The sequence below is a fragment of the Astyanax mexicanus genome, chromosome 22 (genome assembly GCF_023375975.1).
Source record: "Astyanax mexicanus isolate ESR-SI-001 chromosome 22, AstMex3_surface, whole genome shotgun sequence".
NCBI lineage: Eukaryota > Metazoa > Chordata > Actinopteri > Characiformes > Acestrorhamphidae > Astyanax > Astyanax mexicanus.
This window is the reverse complement of record NC_064429.1, coordinates 3,398,903-3,415,410: the sequence shown is the minus strand read 5'-3', so window position 1 is coordinate 3,415,410 and position 16,508 is coordinate 3,398,903. Positions and strand designations below refer to the sequence as shown.

Genomic DNA, 16,508 nt, shown 5'->3' with positions numbered 1-16,508 from the left:
TAACGGCGTTACGTAATCAGATTACAAATTATGAGTAACTGTAATCCGTTACAGTTACTGCTTCAGTAAGTGGTAATCAGATTACAGTTACTCTGCTAAAATAAAAGGATTACATTGCGGTACTTTCCTGTTTTTGCTCTTCCAATCCAACACTGACAAAACGCAAATAACATTCTGCGGTGAAATCGCTCTGATATGACAGGAAACTGTCTGCCCCTCCTCCCGTCTCGCTGCACACACACACACAGGGAGGAGGGGCAGACAGCGGCTCCGCACACACGACGAGACGAAATTAACTGACATTTTCGTAGACGAATAAAAACGAGACGAAAATGTTTAGCAGGGACGAAATCCAATCAGACTGATTTAGTTCTGTGAAAGGTAGGGACCAGTTAGGAAGAGATCCAATCACTGCTACTTTAGCGAAGGTGGAGAGGCGGGATAAGCGGGGTAGTCATCCAATCAGTACCTGTTTTTCCTGCAGTAGCGCCGCGCGCTCAGTTACAAACCCGGGAATTAACCTGTCGTTACTTACGGAGCTCGACTGGAAGTTAACTCGAAAGTGTTCAGCAGGGAGGGAGGGAGGGAGGGAGGGAGGGAGAGAGAGAGAGAGAGAGAGAGAGAGAGAGAGAGAGAGAGAGAGAGAGAGAGAGAGAGAGAGAGAGAGAGAGAGAGAGAGAGAGAGAGAGAGAGAGAGAGAGAGAGAGAGAGAGAGAGAGATTTGACATATTTCTCCTTTGACGTCGCAAAAAAACAAGATAACATGTAAACCGCGTGGAGCGACTTCATCTCCGGTAAAAACACCACTAATCTTTCAGCTTCTGCAGAGCAGAGTCACACAGATCTCCATGCAGAGATCCGCGTTTTAATGCTGATGTTATTTCATGAGCTGATGGGGTGTTTAACTCGGCAGGGCACTAAAACACAGAACTGGTTTGAACTGGGTTAGTGCTGGAGATAAAACTAGATCATTTAAAAGCTGTTTTTGCATCTACAACGCTGTTCAAACTATAATTTAACTATTCAGATGTTTTATGACCTGATTTCTAGAGCAAAATTTTAAATGTAAATTAGTCACACACCTACAATAATAATATACATTAAATCATATATAAATATATTTCACTTTCAAACATTAACAATATTACTCAAGTGGTTATTAAACGTTTCATTTCGTATAAGTGTATAGTTAATAATTCAAGGGAACTGATGAAAAAGCATTTACATCCCTTTACATTTTAGTCGACTAAATTTACTGTAATTTTAGTCGACTATATTCTTATGACATTAAGTTGACTAAAACTAAAAACATTTCAGATGACTAAATTGTGACTAAAACTAAATGCTATTTTCGTCACAAGACTATGACTAAGACTAAATCAAAATTTGTTGTCAAAATTAACACTGGTGGCAAACCTGCAAATAGAGAGCTTACAGTTGTTGTTACATTGTTTGGTTTTAAATGGTTTTATCATCAATTTATAGAAGTGTTTCATAAAATTGTTTGATGAAATGGTTTCATAAGTATTTTTATAGGGTGATTGAAAAGGCTGTTTTATTTGTTTCTATATTTGTTAACTGGAAAGAAAAATAAAATAATAATATAAAAAAAATAATGTGGTTGCTACATTCATTCAGGCTTAAAAAAACGACAATATTGTAAGTAATCCAAAGTAATCAGATTACGTTACTCACTTGAAGTAATGTAACTGATTACGTTACAAATTACATTTTGAGTGATGTAATCAGTAATCTGTAAGGGATTACATTTTAAAAGTAACCTTCCCAACACTGCCTGTAACAGTCCAGCATCGGTCAGCATGTTTTTCTGTTGCTGTTCAGCTGCATTTTCAGTTGTGTTTATATTTCTCTATAGGAGTCCATACAGAACTTGCTCAGGGGGATCACAGTCACTTCCTGAATAAAATGACCTCCACAACTGCAGTGACTAACCTGTAGAATCTGCTACAGACTTCCACTTCCTCTCACCCCAGTTCCACTGTGACTTCTATGAGCTTCACAGCATCACGACTGCAGCACTGATACCAACACTCACACTACCACCACCAGACACATCCCATCAGCCTGGCTGAGTCTCGTGTATAATACTGTACTGAACTGTGTTCTGAATATTGGAGCTTAAGCTAAACTAGATAACTAGCAGAAACTTTTTTTTATTTTTTATTTGTGATTATTATTGAATGACAAAGGAAGTGGAAGCATGTGACGACATCTGATGACATCTTCCTACCTCTACACTCCTGACAGAATGCAGAGAGAAATAATAGTTGAGAGAAAAGTAGATTAAACCAAGTAACAAAGTTAAAAAGTTACTCCATCTAACGTTACTATCCTAGCCCTGTACAGCTTGTATCTTTTAGGTGGAGTAAATTAGCATGATTTTATACTGAGTTTACCGTCTGTGTAAAATGTAGAAACAAATAGAGAGATTGAGGGAGGAGAGGAAATCAGCTGTTTTAGCTGTAGATGTTACAGTAGTGCTGGGAGGTTTGCTGGTTCTTATGGTTTACCGGGATATTAAAACCAGCATTTTTCAAATACCGCCATACCACTAGAGGTACTGTGGAGCACTGTGTAGAAAGCTACTGACAAAGAGGCATACTGACATAGTTTGCTAGCAATGCTAGCCAGTTAGCATAACAAGCTAGCAGACTGGAGTCACTGTAGATTAGCTCTATGGACAAAAATTAAAACAGCACTTAATCAAATGGAATTATGCCATTGATCCACAGCTCAGAAAAAAGTTCCTCTTGTCCCCAGACAAGCCCAGAATCAGTCCTGGGTGCAAAATTATTTATTTAGCACAATAGATAAGACTCCGTAAAACGAGATATGAGGTGCAAATAAACTTCAAGAGCAGAAAATTCAGAATCTTAACAAATACAGTTACATACATTTTGGATCATACTGCACAGCACTATGTTACAGCAATAAGATCCAGCTTTGTGCTAAAAGATCATGCGAGCCATCTCGCATAGCTGGGACTTTAATATTTTATAAAACTGTCTTTGTATGCTGCTCAAAAATACTGAGTCACCCTGTATGACATTTCTGAGGTGAAATAAAGGAACGACTGGTAAAATTATGTTAAAGTTAAAGAACTGGCTCCATATCTCAAAGCCTTATGTGGCCCTGTCTACACTTTAAAACATACTACTGACTGCTTGCCATCAAATAAATATCTGAGTTTTTTTAATGCTTCAGTGTGGTGGAATGAGGCTAACCAGTTTAAACTAGGCCTGTCACAAGAACTAGATTAACGACTTATCGTTCAATAAATGGACATGACCTCAATCATTTTAATAATCGTGAGATCATCCTTTGTGTTTGCACTTACACAATTCACTTACATATATTGTGACTGTGGGCGTGGCTGCACCTTTTTTTTAGGAAAAATGACCTCTATCAAAACCCAACTTAAAGAAACATAGTAATGGCCCGGTGCAGCTCTAGTTGCTTAACTTTAGTGTCTTTGGTCTTCATGCCGGTTCAACGCGGGCCAGCTGGGACAGACAGGGCTGCACGTCATGGTGTGGAGAAGACATCCGGTTCCTGTGCCTTCGCACTTTGAAATGTGTATGTATATGTAGTACACACTAAAGAACCTACTATAACCTACTTTGGTTCAAGCTGGAACTTCTCAGGTTCCAAAATTAGAGAAAACAGCGTAAACAGGAATGGAAAGTTTACTATCTTTAAAAAAGTTAATTAATTTGTTACAATATTATGTTATTATTTTATTAGTGCCAAATTAGGGGTCTAAACATGTGAACAATATGGTTTATCGCAATAATTTCTGGGATAAAATATTGCTCGCACATAAATTGTTATTGCAGGGAACATCTCAGTGATCAATACCAGTCACAGCGCCTGACTGAGATGTACTTTCAAAACTGCATCAGCGAATCTGAGGAAAACTTTCCACTTAAGCATTTTCTTGCCGTGCTGCCGCTGACCCACATTCTGAATCTGAAAGGACTTTTCTGGGCTGCTGACTGCTGCGCTCCCAGAGGACACCAGACCTAGTTTTACAGTGTTTCAGAGACACAATCACCTCCAAAACAGGCCTCGTCATTTCTGTTCCGCCGTCCTCGCATTGCTGGGACTTTAATATTTTATAAAACTGTCTTTGTGTGCTGCTCAAAAATACTGAGTCACCCTGTATGACATTTCTGAGGTGAAATAAAGGAACGACTGGTAAAATGATGTTAAAGTTAAAGAACTGGCTTTTATTTTTAACCAGCAGGACTGGGTTAACTGGCTTAAGCAGCTGAAGCAACTGGGGGCAAGGCTAAAAGCTAACCAAGCTATGGTCTCTTTACCCAGCTAACAGCACATCATGATCAGAGGAAACAATCAGAAAACAGCACTTAGCAAGAATTTAAGAATTTGAAAACCCTATTTTTCGCACTGTAAGGCGCACCAGATTACAAGGCGCATTATGTGACACTAGTAAGGAACATGGGAGTCGCCGTGTTTTCCTTCTAATTTAGCAGGTAGGTTAACTAAATTAAGTAAAGCTAAGCTAAGTGAACAAAACTGTAACTCTTAAAAAAATATTTAAAAAATAAGAAATATTATTAAATATATTAAATATAAAATGAGTGCTGGATGTTTATCTACACAGATTTTTCTCCTGGGTGAGTATTGCACTAGGGGTGGTCAATATTATATCATATACAATATATCGTGACACAGAAATATCATAATATTAAAAATCTATATTGTGATAATAGAGATGTTCTGTCTTAAAAGTAGTCCATTATTTACTGCGAAGCTTTAGGTGTATTTATTGTATAATTGTTTTAGTTTGCAGTTTATATGCGTGCACTAAATATTCTGCAATATTATTTGCTGCATTATATTATTTTATGCTATATTATTTATTTTGCCACATTATGATTATACTGTTATACTATTATACTATATTCCTGAAATGAATTAATTATTTTAGTTTTCCTATATCGCCAAGTATATCGTTATCACAAAAATACCCTGAAATATCGTGATATTATTTTAGAGCCATATTGCCCACCCCAATAATGCACTTCTGTTTATTTACAGTAAGCTTAAATTTCCACATTTCAACAAAGGCTGCAGCTTTAGCATTAGCGGCTAACTGCTAGTGCTATGCTGCCCAACAGCAATACACTGAGGAATCCTGGGTGCTATCATCTAGTAGTTTGTCTTAACACGGTAAACCGCAGACTACACTCCAATATGCTCACCTCTGAACGGCGAAAGAGCTACAAGTTAGCATGGTTAGCGGCTAATGCTAATGCTGCTCCAGCAGTGCTAGCCGGCAAAATACAATACATAAGGCGCACTGACGTGTTTTGAAAAATGGATTTTAAGTGTGCCTTACAGTGTGAAAAATACATGGTTTATGCAAAACAGGGTTGTGAAAAGGCTTTTAAATGGCATCTGAATATTTATAGGGTAATTGGAACGTATGGTCAAATAAAACAATTCAGCAATATTTGGATGGTGGATCATTATTTTCAGCACTGCAGTGATTAGCACTGATTAGCATGGTGGTGGTGTATGAGGTGTTAGTGTGTGTTGTTCTGGTACAGTGTTGTTCAGATACAGCAGTGCTGCTGGAGTTTTTAAACACTGTGTTTAATCTCTCACTGTCCTCCACTCTATTACACACTCCTACCTACAGCTGAAACACCTTGTAGATAAAATAAAGTCAGGTACAGAAGCTCTGAATCTGTTGCTGCACAGTTTTTGTTGTTTTTCTACAGTCTTTCATCACAGGACACTGCCCACAGGACACTGCCCACAGGACACTGCCCACAGCATTATTCTCAGTCCAGCAGTGACACTGAGGTGTTTAAGGGTGTACTCACACTAGGCAATCCGAACCGTGCCCGGGCACGGTTACCTCCCAAAGCACGGTTCGTTTGGCTAGTGTGATCGCTCCGAACCGTGCCCGGGCACGGTACGCTGAACCGTGCCCGGGCCCGCTTGGAGAGGTGGGCCCGAGCACGGTTCACTTGGACCCGGGCACGGTACAGATGCAGTGTGAGCGCAAACCGTGCCCGGGCACGGATCAAGATGACGTCAGTGATGCGACGCTACTGTAAACGGAGGACGTTTTATACACAATTCTGCATATAATATTTTTGAAAAGGGTTCTAAAGAGCACCATAATGGTTAGTGTTACCCATAATAAATTAGGACTACTATCTACAAGTCCTAAACAACAAACACATTTTATTATTACTTGAGTTTTATGTTTCGCTCCTTTGGTCACTATTTATGTATATAGCAAGTACGTCTCTTACCTTACTGATAAACGTGAATTGTAGTCCGCGAGTAAAGCTGCAAATTTCTCCCTGGACGTCTGCTGCTTGTGTAAAAACCTTCTTACACTGCAGCACGATTAGCAGTAAATCGCTGTGTTGCACAATCAATGAATCTCTGGTTCAGTTGCGTATTTGCACGCCCAAAACGACTCCAGAGAAACAAAAACAACAGTACAATCCTGAACTCCATTGTTTTGCACGCGCATACTGTTCTTCAAAACAAAAGTCACCTGTTGACGAAAGCGTGCTCGGGCACGGATCGTTTAGCGCAGTGTGAGTGCAGGCCTGCGGGGGAGTGGGGAGGGGGCCGAACCGTGCTCCGGCACGATTCAACCAAAACGGGCCTAGTGTGAGTACACCCTAAAAACTCCAGCAGCACTGCTGTGGTTGATCCACTTGTACCAGCACAACACACACTAACACCTCATACACCACCACCATGCTAATCAGTGCTAATCACTGCAGTGCTGAGAATAACGACCCTCCATCCAAATAATAATAAAAATAATAATAATAAAAGCCGCTCTGTGGTCGTTTCCTCTCCTGTGGGATGCTGAGTATTGAAGAACAGGGTGAAAGGAGGAGGATAATAATAAAATACACAGAGAAACAGATACAGAACTACAGTCTGTCATTATTATACAACTACACAGTGTCCTTTACATGCTGAAAAGATGAATAATAGGAGTAGAAAAAGAAGGTGATCATGTTATGTGTGATCAGTGTATACATCAAAAAGACAACTTTAAATAACTTGTATATCACTAGGATTTTAATACTTTGTGTTCTGTTTAAAAATGCTAAAATGTCACTATGTATGACTTTCCTAAGGTGAAAAAGAAAGAAGTGATTGGTCAAAAAGATATGAATTAAAGTGTCTCTTCGATGCTGAACTCGGATGACCTCTGAGATGTGACCACATTAGAAGGCCGAGTGCGTCTGAAAATAACCTGGCGTGGTAGTGTGCAGCGAGCGCAGGGTAGTGATCAAACCATTTGAGACAAAGTCCCCTTGATTATGCCTTACAATCCAGCACAACACAGACAACAGCCTCTGAGGTGAAGCCTCCACCAAACACACTGCAGATGGGTTTCTTAATCATCTGTTACTGAGCCTCACTGCATACTCGTCAAAAGATAGAGACACTCGCTTTCCACACACACACACACACACACACACACACGCAGCAGCATGATTTCTTACCTTTGATTTAGTCGTCTTTCATCATCACTGCCAAAGTCCTAAAAAAAGAACAGAAAAAGAGAGGGAGGTTAAAGATCTGACAGCTTATCCATTATGAAACAGACAAAAAGCCTAAAATAGCAGCCTGCTGTGAGGGTTGTTGTATTCCAGTCTGTGTTATCTGCCTCAAAAAGTGAGTATAAGGATGTTAACTTTAGTTAAATTTGATCAGATGCAGATCAAAACAGCCATACCAGACCCAAACAAACTCTGGTGTGGTTTACTTGTTAAAATTGCGTTCTGACTTCGATCTGAATCAGTTCATGATAGAGTTTAGAGTCTCTACTGGAACTCAGGCCGAGTCGGGCCGAGATTTCCCAACAATTTCCTCGAGGCCAGGTCAGGTAGGGCTCAAGAAAATGGTCTGTGACATAGGCATCTATTTTACATGCTATATTTATTTTATATAAATCTATGGCATGCTAATCACAATATATCAATGTAACAAATCAAACTGTGTTTTAAAAAAGTTGCACAGTTTAGAATGTTATAATCACGCAGCTTTGGAACTGTGCAGATGTGAGCTTCTCCACTTGTCCACATTACACACTTGAATTGCATTGCAATGCTGTGTGTAGCTGTTCTTAATAAACATTTTTTTAGGTCTTTGTTACTTCATTGTGTTTCTTCAGTGTTGCAGTGTTAATGAACATCATTCTGAACAGATTTCACTCATTCAATCAGCCAGAAAATGTTTTTACAATGCTCAGTTTTAACGCTTCACTTATTAAAAAATGTGTGGTTTAAATCGGGTTTAGGCTCATAATGACAGTTCATGAGCGTTTTCTACCTCAGTTTTTACACAAGCACAAAACCTAAATGCCCCTTAACAAACCACATAAATGTGTTGTCTCCTCTGATTGGCCAAAGCTGTCTAGCATTGGAGCAAGAAAGTAAATACAGCAAGAAGTTTCTGTGCTCCAGACCAGCCCATAAATCAGCGCATAAATCAATTTTGCGCATAATAAAAATTACCAGCTGCACTTTTAAACTGTGTTTTCAATGGGATGTCCACATAGTTAACAGAGTAAGCAGACCAGGCGTAAGCAGCAAGTGCTGCATATACAGCATTCAGCGTGTAAACAGCTTAGCATGAAGTAGCAACAGTGAGAGTGTTTGTTCATTGCTATGGCAATTAATCTGGGTAATTAATCAGATTAAACTGCACCTGAACAGCAGTTTGTCTTAAATATATATATTTATATTTGATAGTCTGGTCGGATGATTAAATTTTGGTTAGTTTTAGCTGTCTTTTTACCTTCATTTTGTACTTTTTTTACTCGTTTGTTCTTACTTTTTAGTTTTGTTTATTTGTCTGTAGATTGTCTGCAAACTTTTATTACCTTTGATTTTCTTTCCTATGAAGATTCATTATAAATTCTTATTTACATCTCATTTGTTTTATATCTTATTTTAAAATATTTTGTGTCTTATTAAAATGCTGGGTCTTTATATATTTATTCTTTTTCTTTGTCAATCCCTTATCTGTGTATTGGCTCAGCTACACTGTAAATCACTGCCACCCTCAATTTACTCAGAGAGAGAGTGAGAGAGAGAGAGAGAGAGAGAGAGAGAGAGAGAGAGAGACAGAGAGAGACAGAGAGAGAGAAAGAGAGAGAAAGAGACAGAGAGAGAGAGAGAGAGAGAGAGAGACAGAGAGAGACAGAGAGAGACAGAGAGAGAGAAAGAGAGAGAAAGAGAGAGAAAGAGACAGAGAGAGACAGAGAGAGAGAGAAAGAGAGAGAGAGAGAGAAAAAGAGAGAGAGAGAGAAAAAGAGAGAGAGAGAGAGAAAGAGAGAGAGTAAAATCCAACAACTGGGATGTACGAGTGTGTGGCCTGCTGCCACTGCTAACATAATTCCTAAAAGAAAAACTGGTATCTCAATTAAAAACAAATAATTTGAATTTCCAGGGCTAATGAAGGTTATAGTAGGCAAAGCATGTGACTTCATGCTCCTAGCCCGTGTGGCATGGAGCATCCTCTCATGTGGATGGGAAGTTAAAATGACTAAACTGGGAAGATAAACTGCCCTCAGTCTTGTCTCAGGCTTAACTACCCACAGGGAAGCCTATGCACCTCAGCTATCTTACCACATATTGACATCGTAGAGCTTAAAGTCTGAGTTTAACCCAACTCTCCGAGGGCAGAGAGATCTAAAGAACATGTTTTTTGCTGTGCAGAAAATATGGTTTCATCACAACAATAAGCTTTTAAAAATAGCTCCTCATTGTGTGCAGAAAGGCAGAACACCGGTGATTAGGTTACTGCCAGCAGCAGCAATGAACAATAGCAAAAGCAGGTGAGCCAACTTAAGCCAATGTTGTTCCACACCTAAAGGGAAGCTACTCAGCTTAAACCGAAACTGCCCATGGGAAACACTATTCCAATGTAACGCTCAACATATTCCACCCTCTCTCTCTCAAACACAAACACACACACAGACAGACTACATGCACAAATTCTATTTTTGCTCAGTTGACATTAAAAACTGGATTCTTCCTGAATAGCCTGATTACTGCAACAGACCACCAAACAATACTTATACTGCTGTTTAATGTCTGATTTATCTGAAGTGTTGAGATTTGTCAAAATAAAGAACACAAATAAGAGCACTAAAAACATAAGCTGTTACAATCTGCCAATGAAAAAGATTGGGTAAAAGGAGTAATGTGTTGTTTAGTTCCAAGAATTGTATTTAAATCCATCTGTTTAAACCAATGACTGTAGAAAACATGGACACTGCTCCTGTTCTTTAAAAAAAGAGTAAAAAATGTCCACCATGTTGTAGAATTTGCAACCAGAGGTGGAGACAGACATGCGTTCTTATTTGTTAGACAAGCCCCTCCTCACAGACCGAGTGTCTCAGACTGCCTTCATTGGGATCATAGCACAGCCTAATAGACCAGACACAAAGCAAATTTTTCCAATGAATTCCAAGTTTCTTCTGTAAGTGCAGATTTATTTATTCTGTTACCAAACCCTTTTTTTTCCTGTAGAGATTAACCCAAGCTACTACAGTCAACTTTAACCTATGAGTGGCTGAAAGAGAGTCAGCACACACCGGTGATGATTAAAAGAAAAAACATATGTTTTAAAGAATATTTGAAATCTGTTCAGACCAAAAAATTAAGTGACAATAGCAGTGGCTCAGACTACACTAGACTACACTAACATTTACTGCCTGTAACTCCACCTTCTTATACAATACAGCAGAATGAGGTTTTTAGAACTATCATTATAAAAATGGAGAAATATAAAATGTGACGTTTGAAATTAGACTCTCGAGGTGGAATGACAGTTTATGATGCGCTAGACATAAAATGGCTTTACCCTAGAGAGACGTCCATAATTATACACAGTAACTGGTTTACACATTGAACAGCTTCATAAATTCAGATTTTTAATTAACGATTTCAGTGTAATGATAAACAGACATTCAGTGCTGTCGATGTTTTTAATATTGATACATACCGTATTTTTTGCACTATAAGGCACACCGGATTATAAGGTGCACTATGCAACAGGGGTGTCGCCATGTTTTCTTTCTAATTCAGCAGGTCTCACTGCTGGGTGGCAAGACCTGTAAAGCTAAGCTAAGCTAAGTAAAAAAAAATGAATGCTGGATGTTAATCTACACAGATTTCTCTTCAGAAAACTGTTCATTTGGGTGAGTAAAGCAATTACGTTTATATACAGTAAGCTTAGATGTCCAGATTTCCACTAATGCTAGCCTGACAGCACTACACTGAGGAACCCTGAGTGTTCCAGTAAGACAGGGCGATATTAGCATTTAGCGCGGTTAGCGGCTTATGCTAATACTGCTTCAGCAGTGTTACCCGGGGTTAGCAGCAAGCTACAGGCCCATAATACTCACCTCTGAACAGCAAAGAGCTAGCGCTTAGCAGCTAATGCTAATACTGCCCCAGCCTCAGTGCTGGAGAACTAAACTGAAACTCCTGTATAACTCTGTACTTCAGCAGAGTGGCTTTATTTTAAGGTGCACTGATAATTTTTGGGTGTGCCTTGTAGTGCGAAAAATACAGTAATAACACATTTGTGACTTTACCAATTTAGCAAATTCCCCAATATTTACTAACTTGATGCTGTATAGGGCAAATGTGTGATGATTCAGCATCAACAGGCAGTTAGCAGGATGCTAAAAGATGGCTATAAAGCCCCCATTACTAATGTACATCCAGTAGGATCAAACATTATGACTAAAAACATTTATCTTAACATACTTGTTAAGATAAACATTCATTAAGAGAAATGTAACAAAGTATAACAATACAGTGACCGTATTTATGTGTATTTAAGACCAAAAGCACAGCATGCTGTATATTTAAAGTCGCCATGCTGCTGCTACCTTTAATTTAAAACCCATGCATGTTCTTTATTGGAATTAAATTGCTCATGGTGGTAACCTTTGTAGGAGGTGTGATATTACAGTATGGTCATATTTTATTTATTGTATACAATAATTTTCAGTATATTGATATTTATCATGTACTGCCCAACCCTAATATCTACACTCCAAGAAAGTGAAATTTTGCTCAATGATCTCTATTGTCAAATTATTTTGTTCTGATTGACTGAAGCTTTCTTTATTTGTCCCTTTTCTATTACCTCTCCCTCTCTTCTTCACATGCCTATCACTCCCTTGTCTATCCCCCTCTATATCTCTCTCTCTCCTTGGGCAAAGAGGTGACATCATTGCAGCTGTGTGTTCCTCGGCTGGACTGGAGAGACTGTGCTGTGAATTTAAATGTTGTGTGTATGGAGCCATAAGGCGCTGGAGCAGCGGCCCCACCCTCACTAGGGACAGTCCATTTCACACACTTAGGTGGGGGGGGGGGGGGGGGGGTGGGTGTTCCAATGCCAATTCCTCCCTAAAAATTATTACCATCTTTTAGTGTACAAAAAAGCGGGTGTAAAGATGTACGAGTCCCTATTGGAAACGGATGTTAATTATGACATAAGGAGAGTTTAAAGAAAATAAACCATTTTTTTTACACCTAGAAGTGGTGTTAAATATCGTACCTCAGCAAGGACCTCACAGCGAATCCCCAAGGCTGCTGATTACAAATCAGGTGCTCTCTACCTGTTACACGCCAACATTAATGCGTAAATGGAAAGAGGCAGCATATGACGTAAGCATGGGTACGCTCATAAATGCATCATGTTATGTAATGACCACATAATGGAGACCACATAATGCACGAAGGTCCTCCAACTGACTACTCTGAATACTGCAGGGGTTGATGTAATAGTATTGTGCCCATCAGACCTAATCCGCTTTGTTTACCAACGGAGTCTTTTAAGCTTGTGAAGATGGCACCCTCTACTGGCAAAAGATGATGGATGCTGCAAAAAAAAAAAAACACACCTTCCAAGAAGAATAAGATGATGTCAGTGTTAGAAGTGTTAGTGAATTGATTATCCAGCACGGACAGACGAGTAACAAGAAGACGACGGACTGTAAACATATTTTAGTTCATGTATCTTTAACTATACTGTTTAACTATACTGGAGGGATGCTATGCTTGGGCAGAGTCATAATTACAATACTATTCTATTTCCAAGCAGCAGCAGGGAGCTGCCGTCGATATGCGTCTCTAAAACTGCTCAAATGGGGCTGGTGCAGTGCCACACTGAGGTAACCTGAGCACTCCAGTGCCCAGCCAGGAGCCCTAGCAGTACCAGGGTGCATGAGCTGTAATCTCTGTGAAATGGAAGCCTAAAGGTCTGCAGGGGTTTTATTCCTGAAAAACACTGAACCCTGGAGCAGACAGAACCGGCTTTAGCAGAGGAGCCTCAGTCTCAGCTGTAATGGCCACTGCGTCTACAGCTGGATGAGTGTCAATGGACTATATGGGTGTCATTGCAGGGCATGGCAATGGGTCGCAAACCAAACAGGGCACCCATTGTGGTTTTAAAAATGGATTTAGTGTATTTTAATAGTGTTTGTCGTGGAACAGGCAAATGTCGGCCTTGTGCGCACATGCAAAGTTAATGGTTCATTGTGTAGGCAAATGACAGGTGTGTTTGTGTGTGTGTCTGTGTGTGTGTTTGTACTGCTTTACTCCTTTCTGTCTGTCTGTATAGAGACTGAAAGCAGCACATGACCAGAAAGGAGCTCACTGCTCCCTGTTTTAAAAGCTAGCCCTGTTTTCAAATAGTCCTGCAACCATGCCTAAATCACAGGACTCACCAGGAGTTTGCAGAAGAATAGAAGACTACATGTAAACAAACTTCTCATCAGAACACACCAATTTACACACCAGTTCAAGAGAAATCAGCACCTTAATATAGCAAGCATCATGAGCACAAAATAGTAATGCAGACAAATCCCAGACATTTTAGGCCATTTAGAAATTCTAAACAGAGATTACATGAGATAACAGAATCATGACATTCCCCAAAAAAAGAGTGCGTTTGATCACCCTAAATGTGCTTCATGTTGAACAAAAAAAGTGGTGGACAATAGGTTTTGCTGGTAGAGGGTTTCAGAAGGTTTCAGTTTGTCTTTGAAAACATAGCATATGCTGGTAAGATAGCTAGCTGGCTGGTAACCAGCTCTTGACCAGTACAGTGATTGTTGCATGTGATTTTAGTCATGCTTGGCCATGATGGTTAACCATACCCTGTGTTGGTCAAAACTCAAAATCTAAGCTGGTCAAACAACTTAACCTAGCTTGTCTATCTTAAGGTTGTTTTCAATAGGGCAGAAACATAAGAATTATACATACAGCTCTGGAAAAAAATTAAGAGACCATATTAGTTTCAGAATCAGTTTCTTTGATTTTATTATTTATAGGTATTTGTTTGAGTAAATTATTAATACATTGTTGTTTTATTCTATATACTACAGATAACAATTCTCCCAAACTCCAAATACACATTTTGTCATTTAGATCATTTATTTGCAGAAAATGAGAAATGAGTGAAATAACAAAAAAAAATCTGAGCTTTCAGACCTCAAATAATGCAAAGAAAACAAGTTCATATTCATAAAGTTTTAAGAGTTCAGAAATCAAGATTTGGTGGAATAACCCTGGTTTTTACACACTGCTTTTGGATAACTTTATGCTGCTTTACTCCTGGTGCAAAAAATGAATCACTTCAGTTTGGTTTGATGGTTTGTGATCATCCATCTTCCTCTTGATTATATTCCAGAGATTTTCAATTTGGTCAAATCAAAGAAACTCATAATTTTTAAGGGGTCTCACTTACCAGAGCTGTATATATAACCAGAGAACTAACTATAGTTACATAGTTTACTACTACCACTAAAGCAACCCTCTTTCTTTTTACATTCAACACAAAATAATAGCTAGTTAACTATATATAAAGCTAATTAAGGGTTTTATTTTACCCAAATTAATGCTCAAAATCAGATGCAGATACATTATGTAGCTATGTATTCTGAGGGGGGGCTGACAGGTAGCTAACTAGCTTAGCTAACTAATCATTTATACAATGCTAGCTAGCTAGTAAGCTTTATTTCTAATAATTATAGAAAGAAGAAATAAGTCGGACCTGTGTTATTGTAGGGTTATATAGCTAGCAATAACTGCTAATAATAACAATAATAAACACTGCTCATGTTGGCACACAAGCGTCTGACAGCAGCAGGAGCAGCGTTAGCTCTGTAGCTAATCTAATCATAATGATGATGATAAACAGGTGTTCTGTCGAGTTGTGCTACCCATCGATATGTGCTACTTAGCGGCTGTGCGCATGCGGAAACTCTCATTTTTACTGTTTTCATGTGTAATTTCCTCGTGTGTATTTAGGCTATTCAAATTTGATCATACCACTGACGTTTCTACTGCATGCAGCATGTTCTAATAATTCTAATAGATAAACATTAAACATACTGTAGGGTAGCACGATTTGACAGGGTAGCAGATCTCGATAGACCACCGGCGGCCATGCTAAAGCTACCAAGCTAACCTAGCTTCTACCTTGCCTTTATTTTTAATATATATTATAACCCGATGTTTTCAGTATATAACAGTATATAAAGCGGCTGTATTAAATAATGGTTAACGCTGTCTAAACACCGCAGGCCTGCCCCCTCTCTCCCTCACCCCCACACCCCGGTGTCTTCTTAAACCCGGCTCCCGCTATAAAGAGACTCTCTCCGGCCATAAAGCCGGGTTAAGTACCGTGGTGTCCGCCGCGTTGGTGGTGCTGGTGCTGGCGGTGGAGGCAGCGCTGGGGGTGGGAGACCGCTGCAGCGTTACCAGAGCCATGGCTGAGGAGATGCCCCCTGCTCCTGCCCGGCTGTTCCGCTCACAATCTCGCTATTTCCCCGATTCCCGCACTCCCAGGATCAGTAACCGGCTCCCCCGCCGTTAGAAATCCATACTGCTGCCGAGAGCGGCTAGCTAGCGTTCCCAGCGCCCGCAGACGGAGGCTCTGCAGCCGAGCTGTAGGCTGAGCGCTGCTCGGTACATGAAGGCTGAACGCCCGGCCGGCTTCTGGAAGGTCAGCGAGCTGCTGGAGGCTCAGCGGGGCGCTGCGGGTCTGTGCTGCTGGGGGAGATGCTCGGAGCGCTCACAGCGCCAAGCGGTGAAATCTGAATTCCAGAGAGAGTTAACCAACCCTGCTGCTGCTGCTGCTGCTGCTGCTGGTATGTGGATAACTGACCACAGACTCTTCCACATGATCAGTTTCTCTGATTTTACTATTTTTAGGTATATTTGAGTAAAATTTTTAATTTTCTATGAACCACTGACAACATTTCTGAAAAATAAATAAATAAATAAATATTGTCATTTAGAGTATTTATTTGCAGAAAATAGGAAATGGTCAAATTAACAAATGAAATGCTTTCAAACCTCACAAAACCTCGAATAATGCAACAAAAACAAGTTTCTATAGTTTTAGGGAACAACAATGCTAACGTTTTAAGAGTCCAGAAA

The 16,508-nt window shown here is 39.7% G+C and overlaps 1 protein-coding gene across 1 annotated transcript in view; it reads right to left on the bottom strand.

Annotated features, from left to right (window-relative positions):
• ssh1a (slingshot protein phosphatase 1a) overlaps nucleotides 1-16,204 on the bottom strand; it is a 94,302-nt gene extending 78,098 nt beyond the window's left edge. The window contains exons 1-2 of the mRNA XM_022666896.2: nucleotides 15,750-16,204; nucleotides 7,539-7,576 (exon numbers count right to left, since the gene is read on the bottom strand). Of these exons, the coding sequence (XP_022522617.2) occupies nucleotides 7,539-7,576; nucleotides 15,750-15,836 (125 nt within the window). The 5' untranslated portion in view covers nucleotides 15,837-16,204. The remainder of the gene's footprint in view (nucleotides 1-7,538; nucleotides 7,577-15,749) is intronic.
• Nucleotides 16,205-16,508: the final 304 nt, after the last annotated feature.